The 15,711-nt window shown below is 37.4% G+C and overlaps 1 protein-coding gene across 6 annotated transcripts in view; it reads left to right on the top strand.

The window, feature by feature from the left end:
• The first annotated feature begins 3,244 nt into the window (after positions 1–3,244).
• Ptp10d (Protein tyrosine phosphatase 10D) overlaps positions 3,245–15,711 on the top strand; it is a 135,463-nt gene continuing 122,996 nt past the window's right edge. For 2 of the 6 annotated variants that reach the window (XM_076830233.1, XM_076830230.1), the window contains exon 1: positions 3,245–5,987. In XM_076830233.1, the coding sequence (XP_076686348.1) occupies positions 5,814–5,987 (174 nt within the window). In that variant the 5' untranslated portion in view covers positions 3,245–5,813. The remainder of the gene's footprint in view (positions 5,988–15,711) is intronic. The other 4 variants (XM_076830228.1, XM_076830227.1, XM_076830232.1 and 1 more) reach the window with 4 other exon arrangements.

Here is a 15,711-nt window from a genome sequence, read left to right as displayed (position 1 = left end):
ACTTGGTGTACGTGAAAGTCTTTACCCTAACATTAATTCCCCAAAGCAGTAAGGCACGTTTTTCAGCCAATTTCGAGAAAATTTACTTTGAAAAATTCGATTTTCAAAGTGCGATTTTTCAAGCTAGTGATAATTTAAAATAAGATGTGAGTTTTTAATTGAAAATGATATTTATATATCCGTTAATTCCCACGAATTTGGTAGGTGTTCAAAGAAATAAAAAAGAAAGAAAAAAAGTGTAAATAGTATAACGCGAACTAGCGACCCCACGCTTAGTAAATAAGTAGTCGCGAGCGCTACGCCCTGACCTTGGAGTTATTCAAAGTCGATTTTCTCGTATTTGGCTGAAAAGCGCGCCTTAGTGTTTTGGGAAATTAATGCCCGAGTGAAGACCTTCACGTACGCTAAGTATCAACATTTTCTGAAATTGCCAAACCTGAAGGCCCCCTTGTTAGCCAAATTGCAGTCGCGCTGCGGCGGTGGACCAACGGCCTAAGTGTTTCCAATTGTGAATACACGACCGAGGCATGGTAAGAGTAGAGCACTTCATTTCCTTCAAGCAGTAATATTCTCTTTATCGACAGGCGCTTCACGTTTTTGCAAAGTCACTGTACGAGTAAAATTCAAATTATAATCTTTTCAACTCTTATTTCGTTTGGTATAATTTTTTAACTGCTTTTTATTTGTATCTACAGTGCAGTGTTTTCTTACAAAAGAAAAAACAATTCTGAATATTGTATTTGTCGCTAGACAGTAACTGATGAAATTTTATTACAGCAAGCTGCAGTTATACTGAATGCTTATTATTTTTTTATGACATATTGTAGTTTGAAAATTGCAAATATATAATTGGCAACACTGTAGGCAAAATTATCTGTCACATGGATGATTATATTTCTACAAAAACACAAAAACATTTTTTCGTATTGTGGCTCCAATAAATTGTTCATACTTTTGCAAAGTGAAGAAACATTACCTAAATATAGTTAGGCACTTTTGTTATTTTACGAGTTGTCTAAACAGTTTTTGTACCGTATGAATAATCACTTTTCAGTAATTTATGGAACATGTACTGTTTTAGTGTATCTAATATTCAAACTTATTGCTAAAAAATACAGAAATTTGAAACAAATTCTTTTTTCTTCTTCCATTTCACATAAAAGTTCAGGAATTGTGATAAGTTTGGGAAAAGCTGATTAGTCTTTTATTCCAAATATTCTCGACATAAATGATGTTTTATCATGAATATTTAATCACGATACTCATATTTCTTTCAACTTAACACTATTACATTTTATAATTCATTACAAAGTAACTAAATGTGTCTTTGAACAGTCCCAAGTTTTTAATAACATTACGTCAAAATGTACCTACATATTTTCTTGTTGCAGGTGCCTTTTGTGTTGTGCTCCTTTACTCGAGCTCTTTGTGAACGAAGAGCCACTAACACAAACATGTACTGTCTAGTCGCACGTATAGCGCATGGGTGCGAGAGCTGGATATGGATAGGATCCTCTCACTTCAGGATTAAGGGTGAAGGGCTAACGTCGATAGAGAGCGACACGATGGAAGTGGAAAGGAAGAAGCAATGGACAAGGTTCTGTTGATACAAGTGCGAACACGTTTCGGATGCTTGTGTGCATACGGTATTAAATGTATAGCAGCTCTCGCTTCGGAAGAGCAGTGAGAATGCAAAAGTACGTGGCAAAGTGCGAATAAGAAGACGAGGAGGTGTGCCTGTCACAGTACTTCATAAACACATGCACGACATTCCGACTTGCATGGTCTGCGCATGATTCGCATTGACGTCACAACATGGCTGACGACGGACTGCAGAGGGACACTACTTACAGTGGTTTCGAATCAGCCACTAATGACGACGTTCATTCCTGTCCCTTTTCTCGTCGTAAAGTAATTAACGTGTAAACGACCTTCGCTTTGGGAAACATTTCTCTTTTACATTTGCAGGGAGCAATAAACCCTTAAAGTTCAGACGTGTCAATAGGAAGGAAACTGGTTTCTATTTTCTATAAAAATTCGATTGCCTCACGTTGCCATTGCAATTCCTCGAACCTGTGTTAAACCTCACTTCTTAATTTATTCCCCTGCTTCTAATAGAGAAACAAATCGCGAAGGTTCTACTCTTAATTGTAAAAGTACTACGTCCCTGGCTTTCATGCATAGGCACCTAACTACTACCTCCAATTTGTGTAAATATCAGGTAGGTTTCAGCCGCTGAGTCAATGGCAAAGGGCATTCAGGACTTGAGAAGCAGTGAAAATAATACAGTCTACGTTAAAGCAAGCAAAAAAAAGTGGGCGGCTAGTTTTAATTCTTGCAGCAAGGAATAATTGTGCTTATATTGTGTATATATTCGGAATAAATACTTCTCAGAAGAACAGTTGGTAATTAATTAGAGAAATTTCTTAACCTAGCTCCTCAGTGCTATTCACCCTCAGCTTGCTTCCGATTTAACGCTTTCATAGACTCTGAATATACTCTCCATCCAATATAATGAGCCATATTACAAACGAACATATAAGCTACTAAATTGTAAGAAAACCCTCGAAACGGTTTTCACTCAACATTTTAACAATCAAGTAAAACTCATCCTGCAATATACTCCACTGTATAATAAACGACACTCATAATTCTTTAAAACATGGAACATATCCTTCCCATATACAAATTTCAAATTCACACGCTCGTTCTTTAACACATCCAATTTTTACTAAATTATGGTAGTCTAGTCTTTACCTAGTGCAGGGTGTAACCACTACTTTTGTTCCTCAAGCTCTTACACAACTTCAATGATCCAAGTTAGGCGCTTGTCAGTAAAAAGAGAGGCCCATGATTTTCGGTTACCAGCGAACTGCAACGTCCGTTCATCAGAAGCAACGCTATTTAATTACGATAATTTCGAGTCTCGAATCTCTAGCAAACGAGTCATCGAACTCCAACAGTCTACCAAGAATCTTTCCAGCAAGCTACGTTCCTGGCTACTGGCCTGTACGTGCGCGTATGTCCGATGGCTCTATCTGTGCGTTGGGTAGACGGCAGACTCCTAGCTCGTGGAACAGCAGCGAGGGAGGACAGAAGACAGAACAACGGCTCGGAGCAGGGAATGCGTAAAGTGGTGGGGGTACGAGAAGCTAGGTTCATGGTAGAAGCGGTGGGGGGCAGCAGGTGGTGGTGGGAGAAATAGTGGTGGTGTCCGCGTCGGGTATCCGGCCGGGGCTGCCGGCACTCGGCAGTTCGGAAGATGTAAAGAGAGAGAGAGGGGGCGAGTGGAATGGAAAGGCAGTCAGGTCGGTCGTGCAACGGTGGGGGAGGCTAGGGACGAGGCAAGGCAAGCGATTTAGCTGCTGCTGGTTCGGCAAGCCACGAGTTGGAGTGCCGAGAGAGCAGCCGAGGTCCCGTTGGCCGTGTCTGCGCCGGGAGAAGCGTCATGAAAGCGCGCCAGTTCACCGAATACACCTATTCTTGGTGAAAAAGCACGTATTTGCCGTCGCCGATACACCGTTGCCCCTCGCCTTTTGCTTCCGTGGCCGAAGATTTGACTCGTCTACCTCCTGGCCGTGGCTGTCACCACCTTGTTGCTCCATTCGGGTGTCGCTCTCTCATTTGGTACGTTCTGCTGCTGTTCCGAGTTGGAGAAAGGAATACGGAAACGGGAAGGCTGTGTCAGTGAAGAAAATACTCGCAGATCTTCGTTATAAGTTCACCTTTGCTGCTTTCGAAAGTCAGTCCGCCGAGTGATGTGCCCTGCTGTTCCTCGATGGATTGAGAACGGATGTGCTGATAGTTCTGACATGACGCTAAATCAGTGGAAATAGGCCCGCAAAAGTGTTTACGTACGGGTGGGTCTATTCGCTCGATGAACAGATCCGCGGAGCGCGCGTGTGATATTTTTCGGCGGCTGCTCGTTTTCATGGCCGCACGCCGAATCATATGACACTTTTGATGTTGACATATTGCTTGTGCTGGTGCGGTCTTCGCGGCATCGTTCACTGTGGATCGAGCCAAAGAGTGACTGGGAAAAAAAAATGAGAACTCGTTCTCCGTCACTACGTGCGCCTGCATCCAACGAAAGTATGAACGTTACTTTGGTCTCGTGCCGATAAGTTCCGTTTCGTGCCCGATATTTTACCTTGACGTTGAAACGTCGGACACGGTGGCCACGTTTCCACCGATACCCTGGTAATGAATCAGAGCTAAAAGTGACAACCGCGCGAAAAGAAGCTTGTATTTCGATACACGAAATACATTTGATACGAAACGTGAACTGCCGCGCTCTTTCTACCCGTTTTATTGGTTCCGTGACGAGAATTGGTATTTCGTGTGATTTCCAACACACAACTACAGAAGAACGGGATAAAAAGAGGAAGTCACGTTGGGCTTATTTAAAGGTCGATTCGAATTCGCTTCGCGTTTTTGTGACGTTTACTATTCGAATACTCCGACGTCATTAAGGCAGATAGTTTTAGACATTGTGATCAGTATTCTGGTACTGTCTCTGCTCTGCTTAAGAATTTCGTGCATTCCAATTACCTCTGAAGGGCGTATCGAATCGAAGAAGAGAAATCATCTTTTAACGACAATACCTAATGTATTTACGCAAGGAACAAAGAGAATGATCGAAGAGAACGATGCCAACCATTCGCTCCCTTTACTAGGCAAATTTTAGGCTATAAGGATTATCGGACGATCTCACGGTTAGTAACTGTGACATCTCTGATTTCGTGTCGCTTGGTTCGTTACCTTGTCGTTGTCTCGCCTCCGTTGAAGGGTGGCATCCCTCCGGGTCGTTATCCCATTCCGCGTGCTGAAGCACTCGGAGCGAGGAGCGGCACAGGCGTGGGGAGAAAAATCTTATCTAACGATTTCACATCAGGTTTCAGATTCCCCGATGACAAGCGTAAGATCAAGGATTAACGAACAAAACACTACGCGAGCGTGTTATCAAACTCTACGCGCCTATCGCCAATGAACACAGTAACCCATACTCCTCCCTTCAACGATCCAATTGGTCAGTTGCCCAACTGCATATCGCTAGTATCGTTTATAAGCGACTTCCTAGTGTGACATTCCATACGACTGGTGAAACGAGAAACAGCAACATCCTTCCGTCACTCGGCGAACGGATTAACATCCCCCCCGACAGTCATGACGGAAGGAAGGACCAAAGGCTTAATGAACGACAGAGCGAGAAAAAAGCGGCCCACCTAGTTGGTGTGCCACGTTTGCCAATAAAAGATTGATCGCAACGGACGCTCGCCGCGAGAGACTGGACAAGCGTCGGAAATCGAGCGTGGCCGCGTCAAGAGATCCACCCCTGGGAAGCAAGAACGTGTTCGTGAGGTGGTGACACGTGGTCATCGTGTGCCGTTTGTAACATTCCTGCGAGTATAGTAGAACATACGTGACAAGGCAGGGTAGGGAGGATCGAGGAAAAAAAAAGGTGTGTTTCGGTCAACCAAACTCGGTGTCAGCTTGCCGATGGATATGGCAGCTATCGTTCATTCCGCTGTTCTTCTTCTGCACCGTCGCGCTTGCCACTGCTATCATCGACACCGTAGTACCTGCCTGTCGTGCGAACAGGTGTTGCCGCAAGGTGTCCAGGGCAGGATACGTGATTCCTTCTGATACGGAGCGCACGGCTCGAACAGAGGGAGTTCCTGTGTCGTCGATCGATCGAGAGACACCAGCGTACCTCGCGCGCATTCTTAGTGACCGAAAGTGTTTGCCGGCGGTGCGCGCGATACGCCAGGTGAGGTGAGGTAAATCAGTCAGCGCGAGGAAGTAGGCCAGGAATGGAGAGAACCGGCAGAAGGTTGGAAAGAAGTTACCCAGGAGGATATTCTAAATCGTCGTTGCATCGGTGCCCCACGATTTCGTTAAGGATGAAGAGCGGCACTATCGATTCACCGCGGCCGATATCCAGGTTTAGCGGCACTCTTCTCTTGCTTCTGACACTCCTTGCCGAGGTGAGTGGAACGAGGTGGTGGGTAATGGTATGAATCTAGGACGTGTTGTTGGAATGCTTTTCTGCGACAAAATGTGTGTACATGTGAGAAACTACGACACCCCAGACGTCGTCTATGATTACCATCTTGGATATGTGTAAAACGTTTTGGTCTGTTTACCAACGTCTTTCTAGATTTCCTGCACATGAACTTACGTTTTTCTTTTCTAACTTTTCTTTAGTACGGTGTGTACATAATTCGCTGTTATCGTGAGCTGGGCATTCATTGCTAGAATTTCGTCCAGGATTGTTTATCACGAACACGTTGTTCGGTTGACTGCTATAGGTATTGCTAAATATGTGAAAAAGGGTTGAAAACAGAATTTGAATGGTTCTTTGGGAGAATATGACAGAGACGTAATTGTCTTTGAAAAGTTAATGAAAGTTGTGAGTTGACAATATTCTTTGGAATGAAATCATGTATCTTTTTATACGTGAATATATATATTTTTTTTTTTAAATTTAGGCGTAAAATATACAGCATGTACTTGTCTGTGTTATTAAATTAGACCGATTCACATCGATATATTTTATCACTAGAGCTTGCTACAATTACCTAAGTAATTTGACAATAAAATACGTGTGCATTATACATTGTTGAGTTTGCTTAAAAGAAGTACTAAATCATTTAGTAAAGGGCGCATGATTTGGTTTCAGAAAATTCTATTTTGCTGGACTCAAGCATACGACCTTTTATCTGCTAAATTATTCACACTGGTAACAGGTGGCAAACAGATATTTAGGGCGTTGTACTATTGTTAGGCCTCTGCAATAAATAATTTTTTAATGTTTCATGAGGATAATATTTCCATTTTTAAGGTCGTCGTGCTATGCCATTTAACTTTTATAAACATTATCTATCATGCTCCACTGAAGTAGTTCTGATTCCAATATAAAGTACTCACTTATTTTAAAGGGACTAACAATAAGTAGACAGTCAAATCGCTTGAAAATCAAGTATTATTTGCGATTTAATTACAAGTAGATGAAAGCAAGCACAGACTTTTCCTTTTACACAATGTCTATTACTATCGCGTAGAGTAAAAAAAAATTTTTTTGTATACATATCTATTCTACAAATGGCGCCACACGAACTTGATTATACAGTAGTTTAGAACAAGTGTCTTCGGTTTTGCCCCTATATTGAGCTTAAAAATAAAGATACAACGGTTTCCGTAGAATATGTTTCTCCTAGAACCTGCAATTTTAGAGTGGACCTCTGACAAAAGAATTCAACCAAAATTATCAAAATAGCGACTAGGAGAAGACGGTTTGTACGATAAATGTAGATTTTCGGGGTGCACAGATAGTTGTTTTTTTATCTCAGAAATTAGAGCTTTCGCACTTTATGCTAAGTTACACGTCAGAATGGAATATATGTTGAACATGGTGTACAAATTTCAAACCGAACCGAACCACGGTTTTTTCGCAATCAGGGCAAAATCGCAGAAAAACGCCTACTCATCAGGCGGGTGTAGTGCCGAAATTTTTTTTTTTAAATTTTTAAAAAAAAATTTTTTTTAACAGTTTATAGTATTAATAAACATTACTCAAAAGTACTAGTCACAATTTGTATTTATCTCCACGGAATTAATTCGCAAAAAAAATACTTGATCTGCGAGCGATTTGACTGCCCAATCCCCTTAATATAAATAACACTTCATTGTAATCAAAGCAACAAATTTCATGGAGGAGTAAAACAAATTATTCTTCCAATATCCTCTAATATATTTTATTTTCTACTATAGATTGCACACCTTTGTAGCGAACAATCTTAATTTTTGACAAGAAATACGTAACGAGTCTTCATCATGTTCTTTTGGAAGATTAACCACATTCCACAAATCACAACATGTACGAAATTACTTAAATTTCCATTTCGTGTACCTGCTATAGAATGCCTAAAATACATTATCAAATATTTAAAATGTAAACCACCGATTTACATAAAGTCATGAAAAGGACCATTCGACATCAAGGTAGTTCCTGAGGAATCTACTGAATTCAAGAATTCTTTGAAATTTCGTGCAAAACTAATTTGGAATGCAAGAAAACCTTGTACAAAATTTAAAATCAATTTACCAGATAGTTATCGAGAAATCGTTAATTAAAGCTAATGCATTTTAACACAGTGGCATGTGGCAGAGTCGAAAGAAAGAGGGTTACTTATAGTTTCAGTTTTTCTTCTGAAACAGGAAGACTATATTCAAGAAGTGTACCAAAATTGGCAGCAATGTGCATCGAAATGTCAGGAAATGAATTTATTAATTTCTGCAAAACTGACCACATAGTTTCTTCGTAAATGCTCATAAAAAATAGGTTTACGTGCAAATTTTTCAGAAACTACGTACAGCAGTCAACGTGGCAACGTCGCACTATCTACATGTTTAGACATTTAAATAGCGAACGACGATTCAAATTCATATGAGGGCTAATTATATTGTAAGTCATATTAGTTATCCGAAATTTGTCGATAAAATATTAATTAACATAACTGTGACTTAAATTTATTTATTCTTGTTAAACAATTTTCTCAAGTTTGTCGAATTTTCTTTTCCAATATTATTTTTTTAATAAATTTACCTTTGTAACGAAACCTTTCCGACATTTTGGTTATAAAAAACGCTCCCAATGAATGCGACGTTGTCAGATCTACTGCTGACCAATTTAATATTCTATTTTCGTATTACAATTATTTATATTAACAATGAATTTTTTAAAATATATATACATAATGTTAAAAATTACTATTATTATTTCTATAGTATCATACTACTTAATATTTATCATTTATTACCCAACTCTAATTTGACTAACATCATTGGTTAGAAACTACCTTAACGATTACAATAGTGCGATTTGCAATAAAATGTATCCGCTACGTGGAATCATCCTTCAATCGGCCATTTCGTTAGTTTCCGCTATGCTCGTTTGCAATAAAGCAATATTGGAAACGCTCAGCAGGAATATTAGCTTCTGCGGCAACAGGAAAGGAATTATTGCCGGATTTCGCGGCTTAAAAGTTTCCTAGCTCGGCGAGATTTTACGAACGTTCACGGTAAAGTCAGATCGCGTCTGAAGACGTGGTCAGCGATCGGTGAAGGGGAACACCGTCGTCGATATCTAGTCTTCTTTGCTTGACCGATTTGTGTCCCCAAGTTGCGAAACTCGCCTGGCTTTCCAAACAGTTGGGAACGAAGCCTCGCACGCTGATGCCCATTGACCTCTGAATTTGTGGTCCAACAAGCGATGAGCAGACTTATCTAAATAGTGATCTAACATTCGCGTCAGGCGTCTGACGCATTCGGTTTCCTCGGAGCGAAGCGTTTCGGTTCACGAGAATCACCGGTTGTGAAATTCATATCGCAATAACGTTTATTACCTACGCGAAATTGGCTGGGATTTCGTTTAATCCTTTATAGCACTACTTGTGTGTACGTTTCTATGTAGAGTCAGACAGCGTTTCACTCGGGGGGTATGTTAAATGAAATTCTTGCTCTGAGATACTCGGAATAGGTAGGCACTGTTTCTGCGATTGTGTTGCTGGAGCGAGCAAAAGCATGCTGGTGTTGTATGGATTAGGAAGGTTTTGTATTTTGCACTGGTTAGGGAATGGAGTGTTGATATTTGTATTTGTATTTTTGTTTTTCCTGTGTTTTTACACAGGATGGCGTTTCAAGCATTTTGCTTATATTGCCCAACGAACATTAGTCACTCATTTTTCCCTCCTCTCTCCTTCGGGTCCCAGCAGCAGCAGCGCACCGGGAGAAAGGTGGTCTCCCATCTTTCCCCAGTACACCGCCCCGTGATGCTTAACTTCGGTGATCTAACGAGAACCGGTGTTTTCCATCACGGCTACGGCCGCTGGTATGATGATATTCTTTCGTTATGTTTGTGGACAATGTCTTGGGTTTCATATCTTTCAAGTGTCCAAGACAATTGAATGAGGACGTTACAATAGTGTAGTGATTATAGAGTAGATGCACCATTCGTGGCCACTTTAAGGAGGAACACCAGTGTGACGGCCGGAAAAGTAAGACATTTTTTAAGATTTTTTTCAGGAATAATTTACAGTTTTCATAGAAAAAATTTATTAGCTACCTTTAGTACACTGTCTTAAGAGACTATACAAAAAAAAATAAATAGAAAAACATCCATAAATTTTAATATATTAATTAATCTTCTAGACCCCCCCACGTGAGTTGGTCGAAGGTGTAACTATGGACCAGCAGGTCCGAAATCAAAATTCATTTTTTTGTTATAAACTATATGAGTGTAGTTTCCGTTGTACGTACGGATTCTTTGATTGAGAGCAAATTTTTTGAAATACACTCGAAAAAGTGTTCATCTTATTCGCGGATTTTCGAAACTTTTCTTCTAAAGCGCAACATTTTTACAGAAATAATTTGTTTAAGAAATCGGTACGTACAACGGAAACTACACTCATATAGTTTATAAAAAAAAAATGAAATTTGATTTCGGACCTGCTGGTCCATAGTTACATCTTCGATCAGCTCGCGTGGGGAGGCGTAGAAGATTAATTAATATATTATAATTTATGAATGTTTTCCTATTTATTTTTTTTGTATAGTCTCTTAAGACAACGTACTAAAAGTAGGTAATAAAAATTTTCTCTGAAAACTGTAAATTATTCCTGAAAAAAATTCTTAAAAGTGGCTTACTTTTCCGACCGTCACAGTGGTGTTTCCCCTTAAGGTATTGTACCAGTTTTGGCCACTTCTTAAAATATATAATATTTTCCCGTGTAAGCAATAAATGTAACCTTATATTTCTGGCGATATACCAAACAAAATATTTATCGTGTGAAATTCTGCGCATAATAATGATCTGCAAGCAATTTAAAAATAAGATAAATATGCACATGGCCAAAAACAGTGCAATCGTAACAAACGGTACATCTACCCTGCATACGTAAAAATGAGATGTAGAAGTTGGTAATAAATAATAAATTAACAAATTGTAATCAGCATGTGAATCTACAGTGGCGCGCAAAAGTATTCGGCCACTCTTTAAAACAGAATAACTTGGTTAAGATTGGTCCAAGTGACTTGAGTTCTTTTTAGAAGCTAGAAGGATTAGTTTGCTAAGTGACGTGATTCGTCGTTTTGAAAAAAAAGCAATTTGTCGGAATAGCGAAAAAAATAGTAAATGTGGGGTTTTCCAACTTTTTTGTCTGTGCTCGTAATGAAAATTTAAAAAATGGCTTTTGTAGATTTAAGTGAGCTGTGTCCGTGCTGAAAAAATTTATCAAAATCATTTCGGTAGTTTTTGGCCGAAAACTGTGATTTTCACCAACTTTAACTGTTTGTAGCTCATAGCTGCGTTAACCCTTCGTTGACACTCTGGGTGTGAGCTACCCATAAGCTGATTTTGACGCTCTGTACCTTCTATATGCAAAATAAATACCTTTTTCCAAAGCCAACTTACAAACTATTTTTTCTCTCAAAATATTATACCTGAACAATAACTCAGTAGATTTTTAGCTTCTAATATTAAAATTTGTAAAAGTTACAATTTTTTAAAGATTTTCTTCGCGTTTTCTCGACATATGGTAATCTAGATTTTTTTACAAGAACTGTGATGAAATTTCAATCAAAAAACTATTGGAATACATTCTACGGACCATGAAATAGGCCCATGATTTTTTTCATAACGATTGGATTCTTCAGATGAGAATGACAGTCGTTCAAAAATTGTTCTGGGTGTGAGCCACCCAGGTATGTCACAGTTGATCGGAAAAAGGGGTGAGTCAACGAAGGGTTAATCGATTTTGATGAAATTTTCAGCATGTATACAGCTTACTTACTTAAATCTACCAAAGGCATTTGAATTAAAAATCGCACTATTGTAATAGCATACTAAACCTTCTAGCTTCTCAAAAAAAATTCAAGTCAGTTGGACCAATTTTAAACAAGTTATTCTGTTCTAAAGGGTGGCCGAATACTTTTGCGCGCCACTGTAAATCAATATTCCTCCGATGCTCTCAATATCTACAGACTGACAAATATTGTTCCTTTGCATTAATTCAGCGTGACTATGAATAAGTATATATAATTAGAAAATATCTTCGTCAGGGAACGTCGAACGTGATTATGCGTCAGAGTTGTATCGCCACGTACACACGGTATAGTTGCATCGCATAAGTTTATGTATAGTAATTTCAACAAAATGAGTTCAGAGCCGAAGACTAGGTACTATTCACTTTGCAATTTGAATTTGTCAAAACTACAACCTTTACAAAATCTTTACAGATATTATAGTTGTAGGTACAGTATTATAGTTTAAATTAAATTAATTTCTGTATATACAAGTTAGGTATAATATGTACATACATAAATTAAACTTTCACACATTATTACGTAGATTCACATGTATAGTTAGTAAAAAAAGTATTTGGACGCTTTTTAAAATCGCATAACTTTGTTAGAATTGGTCCAAACGACATGAGTTTTTTTTTTAGAAGCTAGAAGGATTGGTTTGCTAAGTGACGTGTTTTGTCGTTTTTAAAAAAATGCATTTGGTCAGAATAGCAAAAGAAAATAGTAAAAAACCTGTTTGTAGATTGAAGTAAGTTATATACATGCCTAAAGTTTCATCAAAATCGATTAAGCTTGCTCTGACAAGGGAACACCGCGAACCCGGACTCACCGTTTAGAACGCAACTTTGTGGGTTTCATAGAGTAGCTCAAAACAAGAACAACGGTGCGTTTCATTTGGGCCCTATCGCCCTTTAATTGCGTGAAAACTAACCTCAAAGTCAAATTGGCACTTCCACTTTTTCGCATATAACTCTCAAAGTACGACAGACAGAAAAAAATGTTTCAAACAAAAGTTTAATGGTGCGATAAGCGCTACAAACTTGCGTTAACAAAATTTTGAAAAGAGTTTTTTTCGATAGTTATATATTTTTTTTTAACTCTTTTCAAAATTTTGTTAACGGAAGTTTGTAGCGCTTATTGCACCATTAAACTTTTGTTTGTAACATTTTTGTCTGTCTGTTGTACTTTGAGAGTTATACGCGAAAAAGTGGAAGTGCCAATTTGACTTTGAGGTTAGTTTTCACCCTCTTAAAGGGCGATAGGGCCCAAATGAAACACACCGTTGTTCTTGTTTTGAGTCACTCTTCAAAACCCACAAAGTTGCCTTCCAAACAGTGTGTCCTGATCCGCGGTGTTCCCTTGCGAGCTATAAACGCTTAAAGATAGCAGAATAAGGTAAAAATCGCTGATTTCGGAAATTTCGCGATTTTATAGCTCAGAGCAACGTTAACCGATTTTGATGAAATTTTAGGCATGTATATAATTTACTTCAATCTACAAACGGGTTTTTTGAATTTTCAATACAGGCTCACAAAAAAAATTTAAAAAACGACCTTTACTATTTTTTTTTTTTGCTATTCCGACCAATTCGATTTTTTTTCAAAATGACGAAACACGTCAATTAGCAAACTAATCCTTCTAGCTTCTAAAAAAAAACTCATGTCGTTTGGACCAATTTTAACAAAGTTATGCGATTTTAAAAAGCGTCCAAATACTTTTTTCACTAACTGTATGTCCTTCAGCTTGTTTTGGAAGATATAAAAGCAATAACGAACAAACGAGTAATACATTTAGAGAAAATCGAATATACTCGTATTTTGCGTAATATCCTCCTTTCCTCGAAGAGTTTTATTATTTCGTGTTACTGCTTCGTTGCGGTTTATTTAATCATGGAAATTTCCAGGCATTAACTTTTGAGAATAATCTTATTCGATTGCTCGATAAAAAGAAAGGGGTAGAGCAACAGGACTCGTAAGACTTTTCGTGGCTGGTTAATTTGAATACCTCCTTAACGCGTTACGACGTACGAGTGTTACGTGTGCTTGATTACGCAATCAGTTTTAATTTTCCTCTGGTGTAACAAAGGTTATTCGTTTTATCTAACGTTGCCCATATGGTCTATGAATAAAGTAGCTGTCAGAGCCTAAATCTTTCTAAATAAAGTGATTAAAAAAAGTATTTTAATGTTTTCACTTTGAAATAATGTTTATAATTTAGACTGGAATTTGTAATTATAATTATAATTAGGATTATTTTATAATTTGGGATTATAATTAGGATTAGGATTATTTTATAATTTGGGATTATAATTAAGATTATTTTATAATCTAGGATTATAATTAAGATTATTTTATAATTTAGGATTATAAATATAATTTCAAATTCCAGTCTAAATTATAAACATTGTTTCTAAGTGAAAACATTAAAATACTTTTTTTAATCACGTTATTTAGAAAGATTTGGGCTTTGACAGCTACTTTATTCATAGACCATATGGACAACGTTACATAAAACGAATAACCTTCGTAATTATAATTATAATTGGGATTATAATTATAATTACAAATTCCATAATTAGGATTATAGCAATTTATTATAAAAGTTTGGTATTTAAGTAACGTGAGAGGAAGTTGGTGAAACATCGTCGTGTAGAACAATTTGAATATGTAAATTGGAGGAACTTTTAATTTTTTAATTTAATTGGTGGATAGCATTTATTTCATCCCATGTAACTCTAGCATTCACGGCCATCTGATATATCTAGCATCTAACTTTGCAATAATACATAGCTTGTTGTTAATTGTTTCACAAATGGATCATAGTATTTTTAATATCTACGCTTCTTTGCTTTTTATTCGTCTCAAATCTAGTTTTATATTACTTGATACGTGTAAGATAGAATTTGTGCTTAAGTGATTTGTCCATAACAAGCGTTATTTCTTATCTAATACGATTCTTTGATAGTCATCTGAATAAATTGAAGGAGAATTTAAGTACCACAGTAAAAGGTGTAACTTACGGGAAGCTATTTAATCTTACTGCCTTGTTTAGCCTTTTATTCTCCACCAGTTTACATTAATCTAATTTGTGAAAAAGTTATTCTAATTCTTCATGACATTGATTGCAAATTGCAACACTATTTTCCTTCTTGACAGTTTAATTGAAGATCAACTAAACGCAAAGTATTAAATAAAATTAACAAAATAAATGTAAATAAGTAAGTGTAAATGTTCCTTTTAGAACTTTGATAATGTCGATAAATTTTGGGTGAAATAATTAAAAAAAATTGTTTAGCCACTACGAATTTAGAATTATACCGTTCCAGGAGAAATTTTAATTTTATATGTGACATTGTTTCCACGCTTAAATCATTCCACACATAATTCTGTCCGTTTTTTTGTTAACTTTACCTTTAAAAATAAAAATGAACGTCACAACACAGATTGAAAGTTGACCTTTGAATATTATCCATTAAATATTTCTTTTCTATTAAACGATGTGTCATCTTGTACTGACTATAAATAAAAGGTAAATATTACCTTGAATAGTAGCGTAAAGATCGGGGTCAAAGTGGTAGTGAGTCGCAAACGTTCATTTCGTATCATTTCTCAAGATTTTAACACTCAATACTTTAAAAATTGTACGAGGTCGAAGGCTGAAATTTTATGTAAATAAGTTTCTTGAGAATCTCAATACATCCTTCGAGTTCGAAAAAGATTGGTGATTTTGGCAACAAGTATACAAATAGTATCTACAATTTCTGACACGAAACATTTTGTTTAAATTCATTAGAATTAATTGGATTTTGCCGTTTATATACCAACCTCTGGATAATTTAAATTCTTA

The sequence above is a fragment of the Andrena cerasifolii genome, chromosome 2 (assembly GCF_050908995.1).
Source record: "Andrena cerasifolii isolate SP2316 chromosome 2, iyAndCera1_principal, whole genome shotgun sequence".
Lineage (NCBI taxonomy): Eukaryota > Metazoa > Arthropoda > Insecta > Hymenoptera > Andrenidae > Andrena > Andrena cerasifolii.
This window is presented reverse-complemented; position numbering and strand designations above follow the sequence as displayed.